This window comes from Canis aureus, chromosome 8 (genome assembly GCF_053574225.1).
Source record: "Canis aureus isolate CA01 chromosome 8, VMU_Caureus_v.1.0, whole genome shotgun sequence".
NCBI classification, from domain to species: Eukaryota; Metazoa; Chordata; class Mammalia; order Carnivora; family Canidae; genus Canis; species Canis aureus.
Window position 1 is genome coordinate 64,321,522 of NC_135618.1, and position 19,706 is coordinate 64,341,227.

Below are 19,706 nucleotides of genomic sequence, written 5' to 3' on the forward strand. Positions count from 1 at the left end.
GAGAGAGAGAGAGAGGTGGGGGAGGGACTGAGGGAGAGAGACATAATCTCAAGCGTACTCCTCACTGAGCATGGATCCCAGTGCAGGGCTCCATTTCACAACCCCAAGATCAAGAGTCGGGCACACAACTGACAGAGACCCCCAGGTGCCCCTCAATTCAGTCTTTTAAATGGTTTGTGACATACTGCGTGTACATGTCATAATTTGTAAAATCTTCTTTCATAATTTCTTTTCTCGTTGGAATTTTATATCATTGTACGGCATGAGGTAAGGATCTAATTTTCTTTCCTGAATGGCTGCTAGTATTTCCTTGATGTTTTGTTGAATCATCTCTTCCTATCCTGGTGACCTGCACTCTTCCTGTTCTGTGTGTTAATTGTGTGTGTGTCATGGTCTCTTTGGAGGCTGTCTGTACAGATGTCAACTTTTTGTCATTTTTGTTCACTTTCATTTGAATGCACTTTTCTATTCTGGAATAATTTTACAGTGATAATGAGAGCTGTAGGAGAGTTTGGCATTCCCTTTTCCCAGCTTTCCCTACTGTTAACATCTTACCTGACTCTGGTGCCTTGATCAAATCTAAGAAATTCACTTCAGTACCATGCTGCTGACTGCACTAGAGGCTCTGTTCAAATTGTCCTAGTTTTTCTCCTCATGCCCTGTTCCTGGTTCAGGTTCCCAGACCCTGCATGGCATCTTGTCCTCATGTCTCTTTGGTTCCCCCCAAACGGTGACACTTTCCTGTCATTTCTTGTCTTTCATGACCTTTACATTCTTGATGAGGAGCACTGGCCAGTTGTTTTATAAAACGTCCCACAATTTGGGCTTATCTAGTGTTTTCTTTTTTTTTATTTTTATTTTTTTATTTATTTATGATAGTCACAGAGAGAGAGAGAGAGGCAGAGACACAGGCAGAGGGAGAAGCAGGCTCCATGCACCGGGAGCCCGACGTGGGATTCGATCCCAGGTCTCCAGGATCGCGCCCTGGGCCTAAGGCAGGCGCCAAACCGCTGCGCCACCCAGGGATCCCTTATCTAGTGTTTTCTTATATTTAGACTGTATTATAGAAAAGGAGAAAGAATCCCAGAGGGTGAACTTCTCACTTCGGCAATCAGGGCCCATGACACCAGTGCCAGTGATTGCTCCTGACGTCAACCCTGGTCACTTGGTCCAGGTGATGTCAGCTGGGTGCATTCCCTGTAAAGTTCCTGTTTCTTCTTTCCCTTGTGTCCTTGGTCTGGCGACATGCAAGCCACCCACTGGAGAGAATTTGTGAACATAAGTTAAAGACACCACAAACAATAAATATTTGGGGTAGATACTGCGATTATACAAATATCCTGTTTTTCCTTAAAGTTCTGCTCACTAATTTTACCATTCATCAGTGGCTCTTGCCTGCATTAACTATTTCTGTGAATTCCTTGCAGAGGTTTTTCCCATTCTTTCTACCTTTAGTAATCCAGATCCTCCTGTAAGGAAAGTTTATCCTTCCTCCTTCAATCTTCTATTATTTAATCATTATTTATAATAGTATGGGTTTATTGTCATTCTAAAATTTAATAGAATCTTTATTCTTCCTTTAAAAACAATTTGGGGTCTTTTATTACTTTTTCATTCTTCTTACAAACTTAAAAAATATCTTCAATTTTCAGAAAGTTTGACTGGGGTATTCTTTAGAACTTTGTTAAACTTTTCAACTAAATCTGGAAAGAAATTGTATCATTGTAATCCAGTAACTATCTTACCTGAAAATGTGGCACACCTCTCTGTGTCCCTACCTTCTCCTAAGGCCTCTTTTGGCTTTTCCATGAAGGCACAGGACCCTGTTAGATATCATTTATTGTAGGTTGACAGACAAGGCTCCATAATTTCTCTCTACCCTTGCCTGGGTTTACTTGTTCTTCAGGATGATGAATTTGGAGCTTTCTTCTTTCGGTATCTATTTAGACATTTATTTATCTTACTGACTAGATTGGCTATATCATGGGTACTTGAGTTCATGTTTTTTTCTAACTTTATTCTACACTTTTCTTCTTTCCTTTTCTGGATTAAGCTTTGGTTCCTTGTCTCTATGAGATGGAACAATATACCTTTCCCAGACTGATGTAACTAGTTAGGTTTTTGCACGGGCTTCATTAAAACCTTCAAGTATGTACAATAAAAATCAGATGACTTTGCTTAGATTAAAATGGAGGTGTGGATTTAGCACCGGATCCCCAACCGTTTATGAGCAGGCTTTAGTACGATAGGCTTTTTGTTTTATAGTCTGATTAACTAAAGGGAAGGGAGCGATTCTATTTTCTAATTAAAAATTTTAAAAAATCTTGTCCTGTCACCTCTTAGCCAGTTTGGTATTTGAGTAATGATATACATATCTTTATTCCTATTATTCATTGGTGAAAATGTCCAGCCGCATTGATATGCTCTTAGCTGTGAGTTATCTTTTCTTTTTGTAAAGCAAAGTGCTGCTTCCTCTGCTATCACATAGCAAATGATTCATAAAGGACCACAGTATTCAGAGTTTTCAGTATCACTCCTACACAGCTTATTCCTACATCAAAAGAGGAAAGTCCTTTGTGCCCTTTGAGATATCTTATCCACCTGCAGAGGCATGCTGGAAGCCCAGGTATAACAGCCGGCTGGCTTCGCCTTTCCTTGACTTGTCCCTGTCCCAAGTCTGGGTTCTGGTTAAGCTAATTCCCTTTAATTTTCTCTTCTTGTCAACCCCTTTATTCCTCCTGCCCTAACTGAAATGTCCCAAACTCAGATCTTTGTAGTGAAATGTACATGAAATATAGTTTTTAGCAAATTCCTTTATTTTACTAATACATCCAAGCACAGTTGAACAAGCTATACTAAGCTGAGCGTTTTGGAGCAAAGGAAGACACAAATGGAGATGACAACATAAGATACATCCCTTTTTCATTTAGGGGGCATTCTTGTGTAATTAGCTATTTCATATAACAGTATTTTTTTAAATAGCCAAACGTAATACTTTAACACCATAACTTTTTTAACACCATAACTTTTTCTTCTTCTTCTTCTTTTTTTTTTTTTTTGCATACTTTTTCTTTTTCTTTGTGATAGCTTTAATGAAAACTTTTCTAATATGTCTCTACCTTTCTTTGGAACATAGTGCATATAATTTATTCTTTTTCAATATCACTGCAAGGTTATAATTAAAAGCATAAATTCCTGTTTCATGACCCTGAAAGTCTATAGAATTGTTCAGTTCCTTTTTTTCTTAAATTCATTAACTGGCCTCAGCTGTGCATTTTGCATTCTTGTAATTACGTTTATGTACTTTTTTGTATCCACCGTTGATTGTCACTGTGCTGACAGTATCACTGAACCTTTAATCCTTCCTCCTCAGCCCCGGGGGTCTGTCTTCAAACTTGATCAAAGAAGAAATCGGCTTCCCATTGATAAAGTCTGAAAGAATCTGGATGACATGGTGCTCTCACCTCTTTGGCTTCCTTGGACATCCTGTAACGCACCAAGCCTATCCTCTCTTGGGGCCTCTCTGGATCTTCCAAACTTGGTTTCATGTGGCACATCCTGTTTTATTATTCAGTTCTCAAATTCCACCATTTGTCTCTCCTAGGAAACTGCAGTGAGAACTCTGGACCACTGGTATGCTCTAGTAGGGTAAAACAGCTTGTTGGTTTTCATTTCCAAACCATTCTATCCCACAGAATGAGTTAGGACTGTTGCTTCTTTTGCTTTTCTCTGGCATGGTTTTTTGGTTTTGTTTTGTTTTTATTCTGAAATAATTATATATTATACATTCACAGAAAGTTGCAAAAAAATCATCTTTCCTCAGAGAGGCCCCATGTATCTTTCATCCAGTGGTTATATTTTACATAAATACAGTAGAATTTCAAAACTGGAAAATTGGCATTGGTACCATGTGTGTCTCTAGTCCTGTGCTCTGTTATCACATGTGCTGCATATTTGTGTACCCACCACTGCAGTACAGACACAGAGATGCCCCACCTCTTCAGAGATCTCCCAAATGCTGCTTCCTCCCCTACAACATCCTTTACTAGTAACCACTAACCTGTTTTCCATCTCTGTAATTTTGTCATTTCAAGAACAATAATATAAGTGAAGTCATACAGTATGTGACCCTTCAAGATTGGCTTTCTTCACTCATCATAGTGCCTTTGAGATCCATCCAAGCTGCGTATATCAACAGGTAGCTCCGTTTCATTGCTTAAGTAGTGTTCTACAGTGTGGTAGCAAAGTTTGTCTAACTCTTCACCTGTTGTGGGACATTGAGTTGTTTCCAGGTTTGGGCTATTCCAGATAAAGCTGCTGTGAACATTTGCATATATATAGGCTTCTGTGTGAATGTAAATTCTCCTTTTATATGGGATAAATATCCAGGAGTACAATTACTGGGTCAAATGGTAAGTATATGTTTGACTTTTTTAAGAAACTGCCAATTTTCTGGTGTGGCTTTACCATCTTATGTTCTCACCAGCAGCAAATGAAAGATGCAGTTTCTCCACATCACCATTTTTAATTTTAGCTGTTTTAATAGGTCTGTGGTAATAGCTTATCATGGTCTTGATTTGCATTTCCTTAATGGCATCTTTTCATGGGCTCATTTGCCATCCGTTATCCTCTTTAGTGAAATGTCTCTTCATGTCCTTTGCCTGTTTTCTAATTGGATTGCTCTTTTTTCACTGTTGACTTATGAGAGTTCTTTCTATATTCTAGATATATGTTCTTATATCAGATTTGTGGTTTGCAAATATTTTCTCCCAATCTGTAACATGTCTGTTGCTTTAGAAGATTTTTCTTCCTTTATAGAAGTTTTTATTTTGTTCAAGTCTAGTTTATTGATTTTTTTTTTCATTTATGGGTTGTACTTTTGTTGTCATATCTGAGGACTCAGCACCAAGCTATAGGTCTCAAAGATTTTCTCTTGAATTTCTTCTAGAAATTTTATAGTTTTACATTTTACATAGAACTTTTAGATCTATTATGAGTCAATTTTTATAGAAGGTGTATGAGAGTTAAGTTCAGGTTAATTTTTTCCCCCATGAGTGTCCAGTTGCTCTAACACCATTTGTTGCAAAGACTCTTCTTTCTCCATTGAACTGTGTCTTCACCCTGGTGAAAAACCATTTGGACAGACATCTATGAGTATGTTTCTAGGTTCTGTATTCTGTTCCATTGATCTGTGTATCTGTTTATCTACCAATACTATACTGTTTCACAAATTTTAGAAAAATCTTTCATATAGCTACAAAAAAAATGGTTCTGGGAGCTTGATAGGAATCACATCAAATATATATATATGTTTGGAAAAAACCCAATATCTTTGTTGTTTTTCAATTTATGAAATCGGTATGTCTTTCCATTTAGAACTTTGTTTTCTTCCTCCATCGTTTTTGTAGTTTTTCACATATAAGTCCTTGTCATGATTGTCAGATCTTCATGTAAGTATAATTTTAACATCTGTTGAGTGATTGTTAATGATTTTATATTTTTAATTTTTGTTTCCAAATGTTTGTTGCCATTACATGGAAATACAGTTGGTTTTTGTGTGCTTGCTTACCTTATATCCTAAAACCTTCATTTCTGATTTATGATGCTGAAGTCATGCCCTTTTAGGGTCCTGGGAAATTCCTTAGTTGAATCCTGAGTCCTTGAGATGTGACCTAGCTTTTGATGGTTTCCTGCCTGTGTGATACACCATGTTCAAGGCTTATCTTGTACATTTCCTGGCACAGACCCATCACAAACCACTTCTCCACAAAGAACTGGTTTCTTCATGTGGAAATGGCATTCAGAGACCACATCTGGTATCAGGAATTGGAACCATCAGTTTTAACCACTGTGAGAGACTGCATGACTCCACAATTATCTGCTGGAATGTGGTACCTAATTAAACTCCTTGATATTCTCTTACCTATAAGGAAATTCCCTAGTAAGGGTTCAATATTCATTTGTTAGATGAGTGAGTGAGTGAGTGAGTGAGTGAGTGAGTGAGTGAGTGAATGAATGAATGAAACATCTTGTACTAGTCTCTGATGGTGGCAAAATAAAAAAAAATATATAATATGGCCCATCCAGCAAAGAAATTGTCAAAGCAATTCAAGTCACTGCCAGTCTTTCAAAGAAGTCCAGAACTCCTTCAACCACAGAACTTCTTTCCACCTTTCTTCCTCCCAGTGACCTCTCCCCACTGGCCTGGCCTCTTGGCTCTCCCTCTTCCTTTCTGAATTCATTCTAGACTTTGTGTTTCTCTCCTTGGTGTGAATTCACAACACTCTCCCTTCCCTAGACTCTGCTGCTAGCACAAATTGCTTGGTAAGGCCCCGCAGGAAAGGAGGAGAGAGATTGCAGATGCTCTTGATTGAAAGTCTTCTCTCTATATTCACCACAAATAAGTATGTGGATGCCGACCCTTGATCAAAGGAAGCTCTGCATCCGTCCTGCAGTGTGATAGAGGGACACACATTGTAAATATATGCTCAGCACATGTATGTACTTCAAACTTATTTTTTAATACACAAGATGGCCCTGTGAGAAAGGTAGAGATCTCTCATTTCAGCGATAAAGAAACAGAGCCCAGAGAACTGAAGTTTTTAAGGCGTTTCTTTGGCTGCTGTAATAAATTTTCACAAACGTAGTGCTTAAAACAACACAGATCTATTTTCCTACCATTCTAGAGGTCAGAAGTCCAAAATGGGTCAGACTAGGCTAACATCATGGTGTTTGGAGGGCTGCATTCCTCTGGAGGGTCTGGGAAAGAATCTGTTACCTTTCCAGCTCTAGAGGCACCTGTGTTCCTGGACTTGTAGCCCCTCATCCATTGTCAAGCAACAGAGTTGTACCTTCAGATCTCTGTCTGGCTCTGACTCTCCTGACTGTTTTTACTTTTAGGGACTCTTGTGATTACTTGGACCTACCCAGACAATCCTGTATCATCTTCCTATATCAGGGTTCTCAAGCACATCTGCAGAGTTCCTCTGCTGTATGAGGTAACATATTTACAGGCTCTGGGGGTTAGCATGTGACCAGCTCTGGGGCCATTATTCTGTAGACTCAGGGAAAGTGCATACACTCTACACTGGGGCTAAGAGTTGGGTCACACCTATTCCTGCCTCTCACCCTGCAAGACTGGCCTCTCCTTCAGGGAATCTCACAGGGCTTTAACTTTGGGTAGCTCTGGCAAAGAATCTGCTGTAGTCTTTCACTCTGTTCAAACCTAGTGCCTGGTTCACGGTGATCATTTTGGGCCAGGGTGTTGGCTGAAAACTGCTTCTGGCATACCTGAAATGCTTGTTGAGAAACGTGGCCAAGGACTGAGAACAAATACATCAGCACCTAACGAACAACAGTGCGGTTCTCCAGGAAGACAAATGGAGGCAATTACATTTTATGTTACCGTGTTATGTTTGTCATGGAAATGAACTGCATGATCATTAACAATGACAGGAAGTGGAGACAGTAGGGAAAAGCAGCTGTTACCCTTTTTTCTATTTTTATCCATTTTCCTCATTTCGTTTTCATGTGGGGTGTCTAGGCACTATGAGTGATACTACCTAAATATGCACACTGACTGTATCTCACAGGTGTATTGTCATGGTTAATAATGTTTTCAATATTCTTAGACTTTCCCAAAATGGTCCTCTTTAAATTATTTATGGCTTTATTTTGCACATATCTCCATTTACCTTGGCAAATCTGAAGTTGCCTGCCTGTTTTCTCATTTTAGATACATCCTAATGTCCAAATCAAATGATTTTATAAAGCTTTTCCTGGGAAAGTCCGAAGTGGGTAGTTCTTGTGAAAAAAGATTGCCTGTCTCCAAAGGAAATGATCACTAATCTTCATAGTCGACCCCAAGCCTCCGATTTCTGCCTCTTGTTAGCAGAAGCAATGGCTGGATCTAGTGGGGAAGGTAATTCCCAACAGAATGATCAAGGAGGCCTGGCTTTCAGGTTCTGCCAGGATAGGAAGGGGAACCCCTCACCTCCAGCTTATATACCACAGAGGCACAGGATTCCTCCATCAAGATATGGCCTGTTGTGGGGCAGTTTTCCTCCTGCTAAGTGTCAATACATGGGACTTTGACAAACCCAGGTGTATCACCAGTTCCATGGCTTCTGCCTCATGCTGGACACTGTCTTAGCTACTGAGGAGACAGATGTGAGTCTGAGAGAAGCAGGGGAGAGAGACAGAGAGGGAGAGGTACACACTCAGGCTGCAACACATTTGAGTGCCGGGACAAAGGATTGTGTCAAATGCTGTTCTGGCCTCATGCCCCAACAGGTCTAGGGATAGGGAAGGCGGCTAGACTCAGGTGAGGGAACTCGAGAGAATTTGGGGTGGGTGGGGTAGAAAGGACTGGGTTAGAGTCTTGATTCCTCCACTTTCTTTGGGAAAGCTTCTTTTCCTCTAATAGCTTCTGTTTTCTGTCTGTAAAATGGGGCTGATGTAGTAGCTTAGCATTTTAGGATTGGGGGCATATGCCAGGCATTGCACTACTCAGCCTTTATGTAATCTTATTGGTTTCTCATGCCAACGCTAAGCAATGGGTGCCTTTGTTATTCCCACCGATAGACAAGCAGCCTGCTCAGTGCCCACAGCCAGGTGGGTGGAGGAGGGCTCTCCTGCAGTGATCCCTCTGTCCACTTCTTGGTGGCAGCCACCAGGTGCTGGGAGAACCAGATGTGGTAATGGGTACGGAGCACTGAGCACCGGGGCCAGGCCCAGAGAACATGCTCAGTAAAGTCTGCATCTTATCATCCTGTGAGGAGGGCAGAGCAGCTTTGTGGAGGAGGCTAGTTGAAAGGGGCTTCTTGCTCCTTCTGTGAAACTATAAGCAGTTCCAGGTAGTAGGACAAATGAGGAGTGGCCAGGGGTCAGTTCTCAAGGAGACACATCTGGAACAAACAGGTTTACCCCTGCTGAAAGGGAGCTCAGAAAAGGCTGTTAGAACTCAGGAAAAAACACCAGTGTCCATCTCCCAGCTATGGCTCATGGTTCTGTTGGATTCACTGATTGGCACCTTTGGAATAACTCCCAGGGCAGGGTAAATAATGCAAGGCCTCCTGGGCCCTTGGCCCAGCTTGTAAAGGGGTGGCGCCTCTCCCAGGGGATACTTTCATTTTGCATTAACAAGGGATGCAGTAATCCTTTCTGAGGGTTTAGTTTAGGAACCCTGGGTTTTAAATACCTCTTGGCCTTATTTATAAATTACTTGCTCTCTGTTGACTGTTTTACCATTTCCCTGCGCCTGTTTGCCAGGCTGTGTGTGTAAGAGCAGAAGGCTCATGGGTCGTATGATGGAGTGTCTGTTTATACACAAATGCCATGGCCTGTACTGGTAGTTTCCAGAAGAAAAAATAGTTAAAAGAAAGTTGGGTATTCTTCTAGATTTATATTCATCTCCATTGCTGACAGAGTTCTGTCCTGGAGCACAAGGCTCTCACCCCATCGTCTGCGGTGTGTGTGTGTTCCAGGAGCACGTGGAGGGGCACCACCACTCAGTTTTACACTGAGTGCCAGCTGTAAAACTCGAGGCATGTGACTCTGCTGTGGCCATGTGTGCTCTGCGGGCACAGCTTTGTCCCTTAGTCATCAAAGACAGTTTAACAAAGAGTAGAACCTCTTTGTAATAATTATGTTCCTTTAAAGAGGGAACTAATGCTGTGACTGACTTGCAAGGGAGAGAACGTTCCAGAAGCAGTCTGTCCCCCAGTGATCTGACAGCCTTCCTTGCTATTGTTTGCTCTTCAAGAAGCTCTCTTTTTCACAGCCGTTACTCCTTGTGCTTGATCCTGTCACGAAGACATGACCCCACACAGGTGCTACCATGTGGAGCCAGGGTCAAGTGCTCTGCCCATTGCCCCTGTTCTGCAGGAGGAAGAAAGCCTCCATGTGCCTTGTTCTGAAGAAAAGGAGATCTGACTTGTCTGGATGCTTGAACTGCCAGCCTCTGCTTTCCTGACACAACCTACGAGGCAGAGATAGCTGAGTGGGGGTGACTGGCAGTCACAGGGGCTGCAGGGGAACTGCACATGCCCTGCAGGGGCCTCCACTTGCTTGGCAGTTCCCCATCCCGCATGCCATCAGTTCAGGCAAGAGTATCTCACTTGGCCGTGGCTCGTTTAATTCTGGGCTGACGTATGTATTGTTTTTATTATGCTATATATAAAGTGAACTTAGTTCAGATTTGTCCGCTATTTGGAGAGGATCTCAGAAGAGCCCCCTCTGGGGAGGGCTTCACTGGGGCCTATCCAGGTGCCATATATCTTTCTGCCGTCTTTTTTAATGGTTTCTGGTTTGAGTGGATTTTACAGTCTGGGTAAGTTCCAATGTTTAAGGACCTGACTACACATTCTACACATTTTGTTGAATCTTGTTTCTTTTTCTAAATGTTTTGTTTTAGCAGGAAATAAAAACAAAACTAAACAAAAAAGTGGCTGGGAATTTTTATGCCTAAACTTCAACTCTGTTTGAAGCTTCCTCATTCAACTTCATTCTCCTGCACGTGACCATGCCAGAATTTGGGCATGACCTCTTATTTGTGCCCAGAGCTGGGACCACTAACTAAAATAACACAAGGCCCTGGATAGAGTATAAATTGATTAAAATGCTTTTTAAAAGTAGCCAGAAAAAAATAAAAAGCAAAATAAAATGAGTGAACTCTGAAAACTAAATAAGTAAAAGTATCTAGAAATTTTAAGAAACACTGCTGTATAAATAAATATGTTTCTCCTGGGTGAAAATCCCCGATGGAATACCCCATCAGTTGTATCAGGTTACCCTGAAATTTCTCTGTTTCTTTCCCATCTCTCCTGTTGTCCGGTATCTTTCCAACAGGAAAAGGATCGATTCTGTTTATGACACATCAATATGTGTTTAGAAGAGGCCAGGGATTTCCTAGCATTAAAGTCTTGTATCGTAGGTATTGCAGTTGGAGTGGTAGGTGGGTGGAAATACCTGCAAATGTAGCTTTTCTGGGCCTCTTTGCCAGAGCATTACTCTGTCTCCAGTGCACATGACTTTAGGGAGTAGCAGCTTCGGATGATTTTATGACGTTAATCTGGTAATTCAGTGACTTGGCCATATTTGCAGGGTAGTCTGTTCACTAAAACTCTAAAAAGTATTTGATACTAGCCCTAGAAGGAGGATGTATTCCTATTGACTGCATGTATTATTTGACGACCTGCCATCCATATGCATCCCACCTGCCATCCATATGCATCCCACCTGCATTCAGACCCGGCAAACATTGAGCGAAAGACCTAGTGTCAGTCCCACTCAGGTGACTGCCTGATTTGCACTTCACGAGGATCCTTTTGATATGAGTACTGTCACCCCTGTTTCACAGATGACCAAACCAAGTAGTGAGCCTGAAGGAACAAAGCAGAGCCAGACCTGATTCCAGGCCTGTTGATTCATCCAGGTCACACTTGCACATTTCAAGGACCTTTCTTTATCATTCCAGAGTATTGTGATTACTTCCGCCTAGGTTTACTTGTGGACTTACTGCCTATCACCTGTAATCATCTTGTCTTGGTAGAAACAGAGGATGTCTTCTCTGTAGACCACTTAAGATTTTAATTTGAAGGCAGGCCATGTTTTACCTCAGGCCTCCAGGAGCTGGTCTTGGAGAAGATGAATGAGCTCTGAGCTCTGGTGTCCCTTCTGCTTTTATTCAGAGACAGATACTGTGCACTCAGGAGGGTGTCCTTCTTTCCTTCTCTTTATGGCTCACTGAAGTTCCCTCTCTGCCACAGCTAGGCCAGCTGACCCTGATGCTCACCCAGTGCTGTGCTCCTAGTGAGCAGTCTGGGAGGCCCCAGTCCAGGCCCACAGTTTGGGGGAAAGTTGGATGCATTGTCCTTTGGGACAGTACAGGTAAGAGCCCTTAACCAGAGCTTCAGGTGGAAGGTGAAACATGTGGGGAGGAGGCTCAACTGAGGTGAGGATGGTACTTCATTCCATGTCACCTCCAGAAACAGCCCTCCTATTCCTGAACTAGAACATGCATTCTGGGGTAGGGAACCTGCCTATCTTTCTGTATGGCATCTCATCTGCATTTTATTTTTTAAGCAGCTGTCACCAGGAAGATAGATGTGGTCAGACCTCCACATTTTCAGCTGCCTCTTTGGCTTCTCTACTCCTTTAGAATTCTATAAAATATGTATCTGAGACTTTGGAGATCTACCATTTTCTTTTTCTGTCTTTTGGATGTGTTCTTCCCATTGAGCCACCTCCCTGTGTTCAGTAGTTGTATTCCCCAGTTACCTTCCCTGGACAGGGCCACGCATCGTACAGGTGCTCCATGCAGACTCACTAAATGGTTGGATTACTCCTTTCCTTGCCTGCATATTGGCACCAAGATGGAGTTGCAAGCTCAAAAATGAGCAGTCAGAGAAAAAATGTGAATATGAATAAAAGGTGCATGTTTTCTTCTTTCTATTCATTTAACATGCATATATTGGTTACATATTGTTTATCAGTCTCTGTGCTTAAATGCTAGGGGGCAACTGTGTCTAAGGCAGAACATGTGTGTATTGAATATGCTTCAGATCCAAATGGTTTTAAGGGAATTACCATCTTAGAAGTCGTATCCTATAACGTATCCCCACTTGTATCTCTAATTTAGAGTTGACAGCTAACGTAGAATAGAATGTTAGTTTGAAGAATTTATATAAATTTAATTATATTTCCTCATATACTTTCCCTAATGAAATTAACTATACATGCTTTAGAAAAGAGGCCCTGCATGTACTAAATTGAAATGTTTGGCAAGACATGGACCACGATGGTAACTCTGCTGGTGGAAAGCTTGAATGACCCCTCCTTGTCTCTGCATCTTCCCATTCTTAAGGGAAAGTCCATGAAGTGTTCGTATTACTTCTTATAGTTTATAAAAACACTGAATCTAAGCTCCATGGGACATGGGCATTGTGTACATGGTTCAGGCTTATATGCCTTCCACTCTGAGTTAGGCCTGGGGACTCACATCTGATTAAATAATGAGTACAATTATTTGGTTCTCTTCCCATGGCAATCCGGATGAACATCTATCCTTACCTTCTTTCCTGGTCACAGGCAGCTGTGAGGAGAGGTGTAAGCTGTTTTCATCAACTACCAAGCTGGTGCTTCCATAATTAATATGTGAGTGCCACAGGTTGGAAAGTCAGTGTTCTTTGTGGCATTGAGAATGTGATATCCCCTGGACATTGGCAGGTGTGGCAGGAAGCTCACTTGTAGACACGCCCACTGCTTGCACCCCCACCGGCTCCATACATCAAGTGTGTAAGCCCTTGGACCTAGACACCCAGGGGCATTTCCCCTCATGGGTGATCTTGACCAGAGCTGATGGTCAAAGACCCCAGGGATCTCCTCTGAGGTTTTAACTTTACCAAAATAGAGAATTCTTACTTTGTCAACTGCCTCAAGAAAATCAAGTGCAGAGCTGAAAGCACCTGGAATGTGCCCTTTCAAATGAGTCATCTTCTGAACCATCCATGTGCTTACCATCAGCAGTAAGCAACCCTTCCATGTGTTCTCATGAATCCAGCGCTCTGCTTTTCCAAGCTCAGGTCCATCTTAGCCATAGTGCACTGAGCTTTTAAATCTCTGTGCTATTTTTTTTATTACTATCCCACAGAACTGGAAGTTAGAAGGTTTCATTTTGAAATGTAGAATTAAGATGGGGAAGACTAAGGAAATAATTTTATGTAAAACCATATATACATTTATTTTAACAATGTGAAAATAAAAGAAAAATCTCTCTGGCTTAATGTTATAATTTTCCTGTAAAGTCAATGTGAAGTTTTAAATTAGTACTTTGGAATTATGTAATAAAAAAGCCAAGTAGTCTGCATCGTGGGCAAAGTATTTTTTTAAAGATTTTATTTATTTATTCATGAGAGACATACACAGAGAGAGAGGCAGAGACATAGGCAGAGAGAAGCAGGCTCCATGCAGGGAGCCTGATGTGGGACTTGATCCACGCTTAACTGCTGAACCACCCAGGCATCCATTGGGCAAAATATTAAACACATGCCCTTGCATTCATTTTGAAAGTTGTTCTTCTGTAACAAAAGTGATTTATTGCGGAAAAATGTTTTAAAATACAGAGATCAAAAGAAAACAAGTTATAATCTTACCACTCAAAGTTAACTGCTGTTACCATCTTATATATACACATATAGAGAAATATACACAGAAGATTATTTTCTGTGCACTGAGGACACACTCTTCTTTTTTTGAACCCCAGATGGATGCTATTGCATATGCTGTTTTCCATCTGTATCAGGATTCATATGACTTCCAGAAACAGAAACCCCTATTTAAACAAGTTTAAACGTGAGTGAAGTACATCATCTCATGAAACAGGAAGCCCAGAGATAGGATGGGCTGCAGTATGGTTGGTTCATTAACTCAGGTTCTCAAGATGAAGGACCTAGGGACTTTGTTTTCTCTCTCTCCGGCCACCAGCATCATCAACTTCATGTTAAGGCTGTTTCCTTCCAGGCCATACAATTGCCACTGTGAACACCCAGACAGCATGCTTCCTTATTCACATGTGGTAGAGGGAGAAAAAGCCTGATCCCCCAACCAAGGAATAAAAATCCTACCCTTTCATCTGGTGGGACTCACTTAGGTGTGGCTACCTAAGTGCAATGATAGTCACCAGATACTTGCCATGGACCAGCTGGTTCAAGCCTGGTTTCCTCTTGTCAGTCGTGGCAAGAGGGAAGGGATTACCATGATTGGTTTAGACTGGTTAGGGTTAATTCTTTAAATCACATTACTACTATAAAATGAAGATATGGAATAAATGTCAGAAGTCAGCGCCCACCTCAGTAGCCTGAGGGCTACTTTTTTTGATGAATGGATAAAGAAGATGTGGTTTATGTATACAATGGAATATTACTCAGCTATTAGAAATGACAAATACCCACCATTTGCTTCAACGTGGATGGAACTGGAGGGTATTATGCTGAGTGAAGTAAGCCAGTCGGAGAAGGACAAACATTATATGTTCTCATTCCTTTGGGGAATATAAATAATAGTGAAAGAGAATATAAGGGAAGGGGGAAGAAATGTGTGGGAAATATCAGAAAGGGAGACAGAACGTAAAGACTGCTAACTCTGGGAAACGAACTAGGGGTTTTGGAAGGGGAGGAGGGCGGGGGGTGGGAGTGAATGGGTGACGGGCACTGGGGGTTATTCTGTATGTTAGTAAATTGAACACCAATAAAAAAAAATAAAAAAATAATAAAAATAAATAAAAAAAAATAAAAAAATTAAAAAAATTATTTATTTATTCATGAGAGACACAGAGAGAGAAAGAGGCAGAGACACAGGCAGAGGGAGAAGCAGGCTCCATGCAGGGACTCCCCATCGGGGGAGTCGATCCCTGGACTCCAAGATCACACCCTGGGCCAAAGGCAGGTGCTAAACTGCCGAGCCACCCAGGGATCCCAACATTTACACATAATATTTTTTGGACCACATGTAAGAGTAACGCTAAAGGATCATTTAGCTTACTTTCATATCATCACCTTCAGGCTATTATCTAATTTGCTCTGACTCTCAAAATTCTCTCTTCCGGCTTTTGCCTACACATTGCCTTCCTCAGCATTGCAACGGTGGCTGCCGGCTGCCAAATGTGGGACAGCACATTTCTGGCCTGGCCTCCAGCAGGGGTGAGGGCTCTCCCCCAGGCGTGCTTCTCCCCTTTGTCCAACCGGGCAGCTTGAGTCCCATGCCAATTCCTCATGTCTTAGATGGCACCGGTACCTGTACTGGCCTCTGATGACCAAAATCCAAACCTGGTGTTGGGAGTAGGCCAGCTTCCTCACGTATGTGGTGGTGGGCAAGGTGTGAACACAGCAGATTCAGTTTGTGAGGGAGGACTCAGAGAACCAATGCATGGTACCCACTTCAGTGTCTTTAAAAATTGCTCTTCTCTTAAGCATTATAACAATTATCTGAATTATCTGAAATTAAGATGAATGTCCTTAGATTGTTTAATTTTCATTTTAAACTCAGTTTCTTTTGTGGAAGTGTTCTGTTCAGAAAGAGCTGGATAGGAAGAAAGAAAAAAGTCTTCCTGGGAACTGATCCTCATTAATCTAATGTTCTGGAAAGCTTTGGCATTTTTGTGCTGTCTTTTTTGGCATAGACAAGTTTTTCTTTATAAATTTTGACTTAAGATGGTCTAGAAATTAAAACCTAGAAGAAAAAAATGAGCTTAAAGATACAAATTATAATGGATGTAAACTTTAATATTTTTATTCCTTATGTACTTTATATTTTCAGTACCCTTGAGACAATGTCATAAATAATACAGAGAATTAATAGGCATTTTTGGAGAATAATTCTGAGAAATAATAGGCATATTTGAAATTACGATGGCGAAAATCAGATGTTAGGGAAAAAAGTTATGACATACTCAGTTTTTTAAATTGTACTATTAAATGTATAACTTCGTGTGTAATAAATATTCATATTTAATTTTAGGTGCCAGAGTAACATATACTAAAATAAAATGGAACCATTTCTACAGTTCTATAAAGGAATCTATAAAAGAGTCATAAATAATTATAGTAAAACTTCTTTGAGGTATTTTTATGGGACTGAAAATTGAAAACTTGTTAATAGGGAAATTATCCTAAGTGGGAGGAGATAAGTTAGTAAGAGACCTCAAACTGCAGTATATCCTATGGGAACCCTGAATAAGCAGTAACTTTGTAAAATAATCTCGTATAATGCATAAAAGTCGTGAATGTCTGAAGAAGCTTTCCAGAAGGTATCAGGAAGAAAAAGATGATTATCATAGAAAGATTCCCCATGACAGGTCACACAGTTTGCATGTTTTTTATGTTACCAGAACAGAGATCTTATCTGAATTTGGAAGGGCTATGACTATCTAGGATTTAAAATGAACAAAGAAACGTATTCCCTGTAAAGTAACAGCCTGTGGGTAGCAAAGCAATTCAGTCTGGATCCCAGGTACTTCTGGCGTTTGAATAAGAGCAGGGCCTACATGGCACGTGGGTGCTCAGAATGTATTTTACCTGCAATGCCCAGACTGCCCTTTGTATCGTTTTGTTTTCTTTTAACAAATTATGCAAATTTTAGCAAGAGCAAAAGACAGTAGGACACATATTTTCATTAAAAGCTGCTTAGGTTTATGGAAGTTGTATCTTTGTTATTTTTTCCTCCTCTTCTTTTAAATAAGTCATCTGGTGAGTCTCTGTGTGATCTGCCTGGCAGAGCAGCAGTCCACATGTGGGAAGGCAGGTCCTCCCTCCGGTATTGTCACCTTGCTATGTTACCTTGAACAAATGACCTGTCTGAACCTCAGTTTTCTCATTTCTAAAGAGAAGGTAGTGGGTCAAATGTGTCTCCAAGATTCCTTTCTGCAGTAGAATTAGGGTATACGAGAAGGTCTCAGTGATGATGGACTAGACTGTTTGCACCTCCGGAATGTGAGGAGGTGGCCCAGATGGAAAATCAAATCGAAGGGATCAACACCATGCCCACTGGCAACTTTTCTTCTACCCACTAGTCGAGAAATAGAGGTATAGAGGCTCTAATGAGGCACCTTAGGAGGTGGAAGAAATTGCTCCCATTCCAGGTTTGGGGTAGTGCAGTCCTCCACCTGAGAGGTTTGTGACCCTTGTGTGATCACACAGCCCTGCTTGAAAGCAAAAGACTAGCTCTTCTGGAATGTCTTCTAACTTGTTACAAAGTCCCAGAGGAAGCTCTGTGTTTTAACAAACCTTGGATACATATGTTCCAAAATGTTGTCTTCCTCATAACAACAAAGGGTCAGAGGGCTCAGAGGCTCCCCACAGGAGTGTGAACCCCGGGGCAGAGAAGGCTTAGCCACCACCATCTTTCTGAGGTCCGCCCATACGTTCGCTTTTGTCCTTCCAGATCTTTTTATAAACCCTGGACATTTCTTTCTTGGCTTACTAAATTAATTTGCCTTACAAACCAGAAGTTCTATGGAGTGCCTTTGACACTGTCTCTTGTCTGACACAGAGCCATCACGCTGGAAAATCAACTGGTGATCCTTGCTACGACAGCGGGGGACACCGGGGCTTACTATGCACAGGCCGTCAATGAGCGAAATGGAGAGAACAAGACCAGCCCACTCATTCACTTGAGCATCGCGAGTGAGTTTTGAAATTCCAAATGATAATTCTGAAAGCAATAAAATCTTGATTTAATTAATATATGTCTCATGGGGCATTTTGCAATAAATCTCTAAGATAGTGGCTATGGTTTAACATTGATCCAGTGTCAATAGTTGCTTTCTTTGAAGTGCTATGCAGAAAATGTGGGCACAACAGATAATTCCTACTGCAAGATCCTGTTAGTTTGGGGGATTTAAAAAAATTATTTTTGCTTTTACACACTGCTATTGCATATTGTTTTTGATAACAAAAAACCTTGATTCATAAGGAATTTTATCTGTGAACTTTGAAACTAAACACAGGTTATGTTTAATTTAAAAATAAAATCTTTGAGAAAATATATATATTGTGTTAAAATTAGCAGTATTTTTTTTTTTTTAAGAGAGAGAGAGAGAGAGTGCAGGTGGGGGTAGTGGGAGAGGGAGAAGGAAACAGGGAATCTTAAGCAGGCTCCACACCCAGTGCAGAGCCTGACACAGGGCCTGATCTCATGACCCTGAGATCATGACCTGAGCCTAAATCAAGAGTCAGTTGCTTAAAGGAATGCACCACCCAGGTACCCGAAATTAGCAGTATTTCTTAATTATAATCTACTGACCATTTTTTCTACCTGACTTAACTGAATCATGATGAGAATACACACCAATTACAGTTACACTTTCAGTTTATTTAAGGAAATTTTAGTTTGAGGAAACTTAGTTTAAACATTTGGACTTTGAAAGGAGGCTCTAAAATTCTACCAGAGTTGATTGCTGGAGAAGGGGGAAGTGGCCAGAAACAAAAACTCTGAGCTAAAAGAGATGAAAGCAAGCACTTCACAGGGCAGGTAACCAGCTGTTGGCAGAGTGATGTTTCATGGAATGAAATGCTGTGACTCTGTGCCTGAGAACACACAGCTGGGAAATGGTTGTAAATTTCAAAATTTGATGATCACATAAAACAGGGGGGAATTAAATGAGTTTATCTGTCTCATAGTAGATGTCATCTTTTTAAGAAGCACCTCAAAGGAATGGCTTTCCCCTCAAGTGGTTTGAAAAGTTTCATGTGGTACTTCAGATAGGATCCTAGTGGCTGCTCCTCATACTCCCTGAGGGATAGTTGCGTGAAGCCAAGCAGGACTGACTAGGTGAATGTCCGTAGCAAACATGGGGCAGGAGACCCCGGGATTCATTGAGTGCTTTCACATGCCTGTCACCTCCCTGGTAAGTGCTCCTGGGTGGCCATCATCCTTCTGTCAGCATCTCCATTCCTAGGAGTTGAATCCTGATCTCCAGACCACAGACAGGGTGCGGATTGGGCTGTCACCATAGAGTTAGGTGCATTGACTGGGTGTGGGGTTCACAAACTACAGGCCATGATGTGCTGCTATTTAAAGGACCCTCTGAATCAAGAATCATAATAGAAATAAATGTGACTTATCAAGACTATTGATAATAAAGGATGGAAATTATATTATCAAATTGATTATTTTAGTGATTTCTGAGTTTTACAATTAGAGCCATTTAT

The 19,706-nt window shown here is 41.1% G+C and overlaps 1 protein-coding gene across 13 annotated transcripts in view; it reads left to right on the forward strand.

The window, feature by feature from the left end:
• Positions 1-19,706, forward strand: part of SDK1 (sidekick cell adhesion molecule 1) — an 894,112-nt gene that overhangs the window by 511,948 nt on the left and 362,458 nt on the right. For all 13 annotated transcript variants that reach the window (XM_077907645.1, XM_077907637.1, XM_077907636.1 and 10 more), the window contains one exon: positions 18,046-18,179. In XM_077907645.1, coding sequence (XP_077763771.1) covers positions 18,046-18,179 — 134 coding nt within the window. The remainder of the gene's footprint in view (positions 1-18,045; positions 18,180-19,706) is intronic.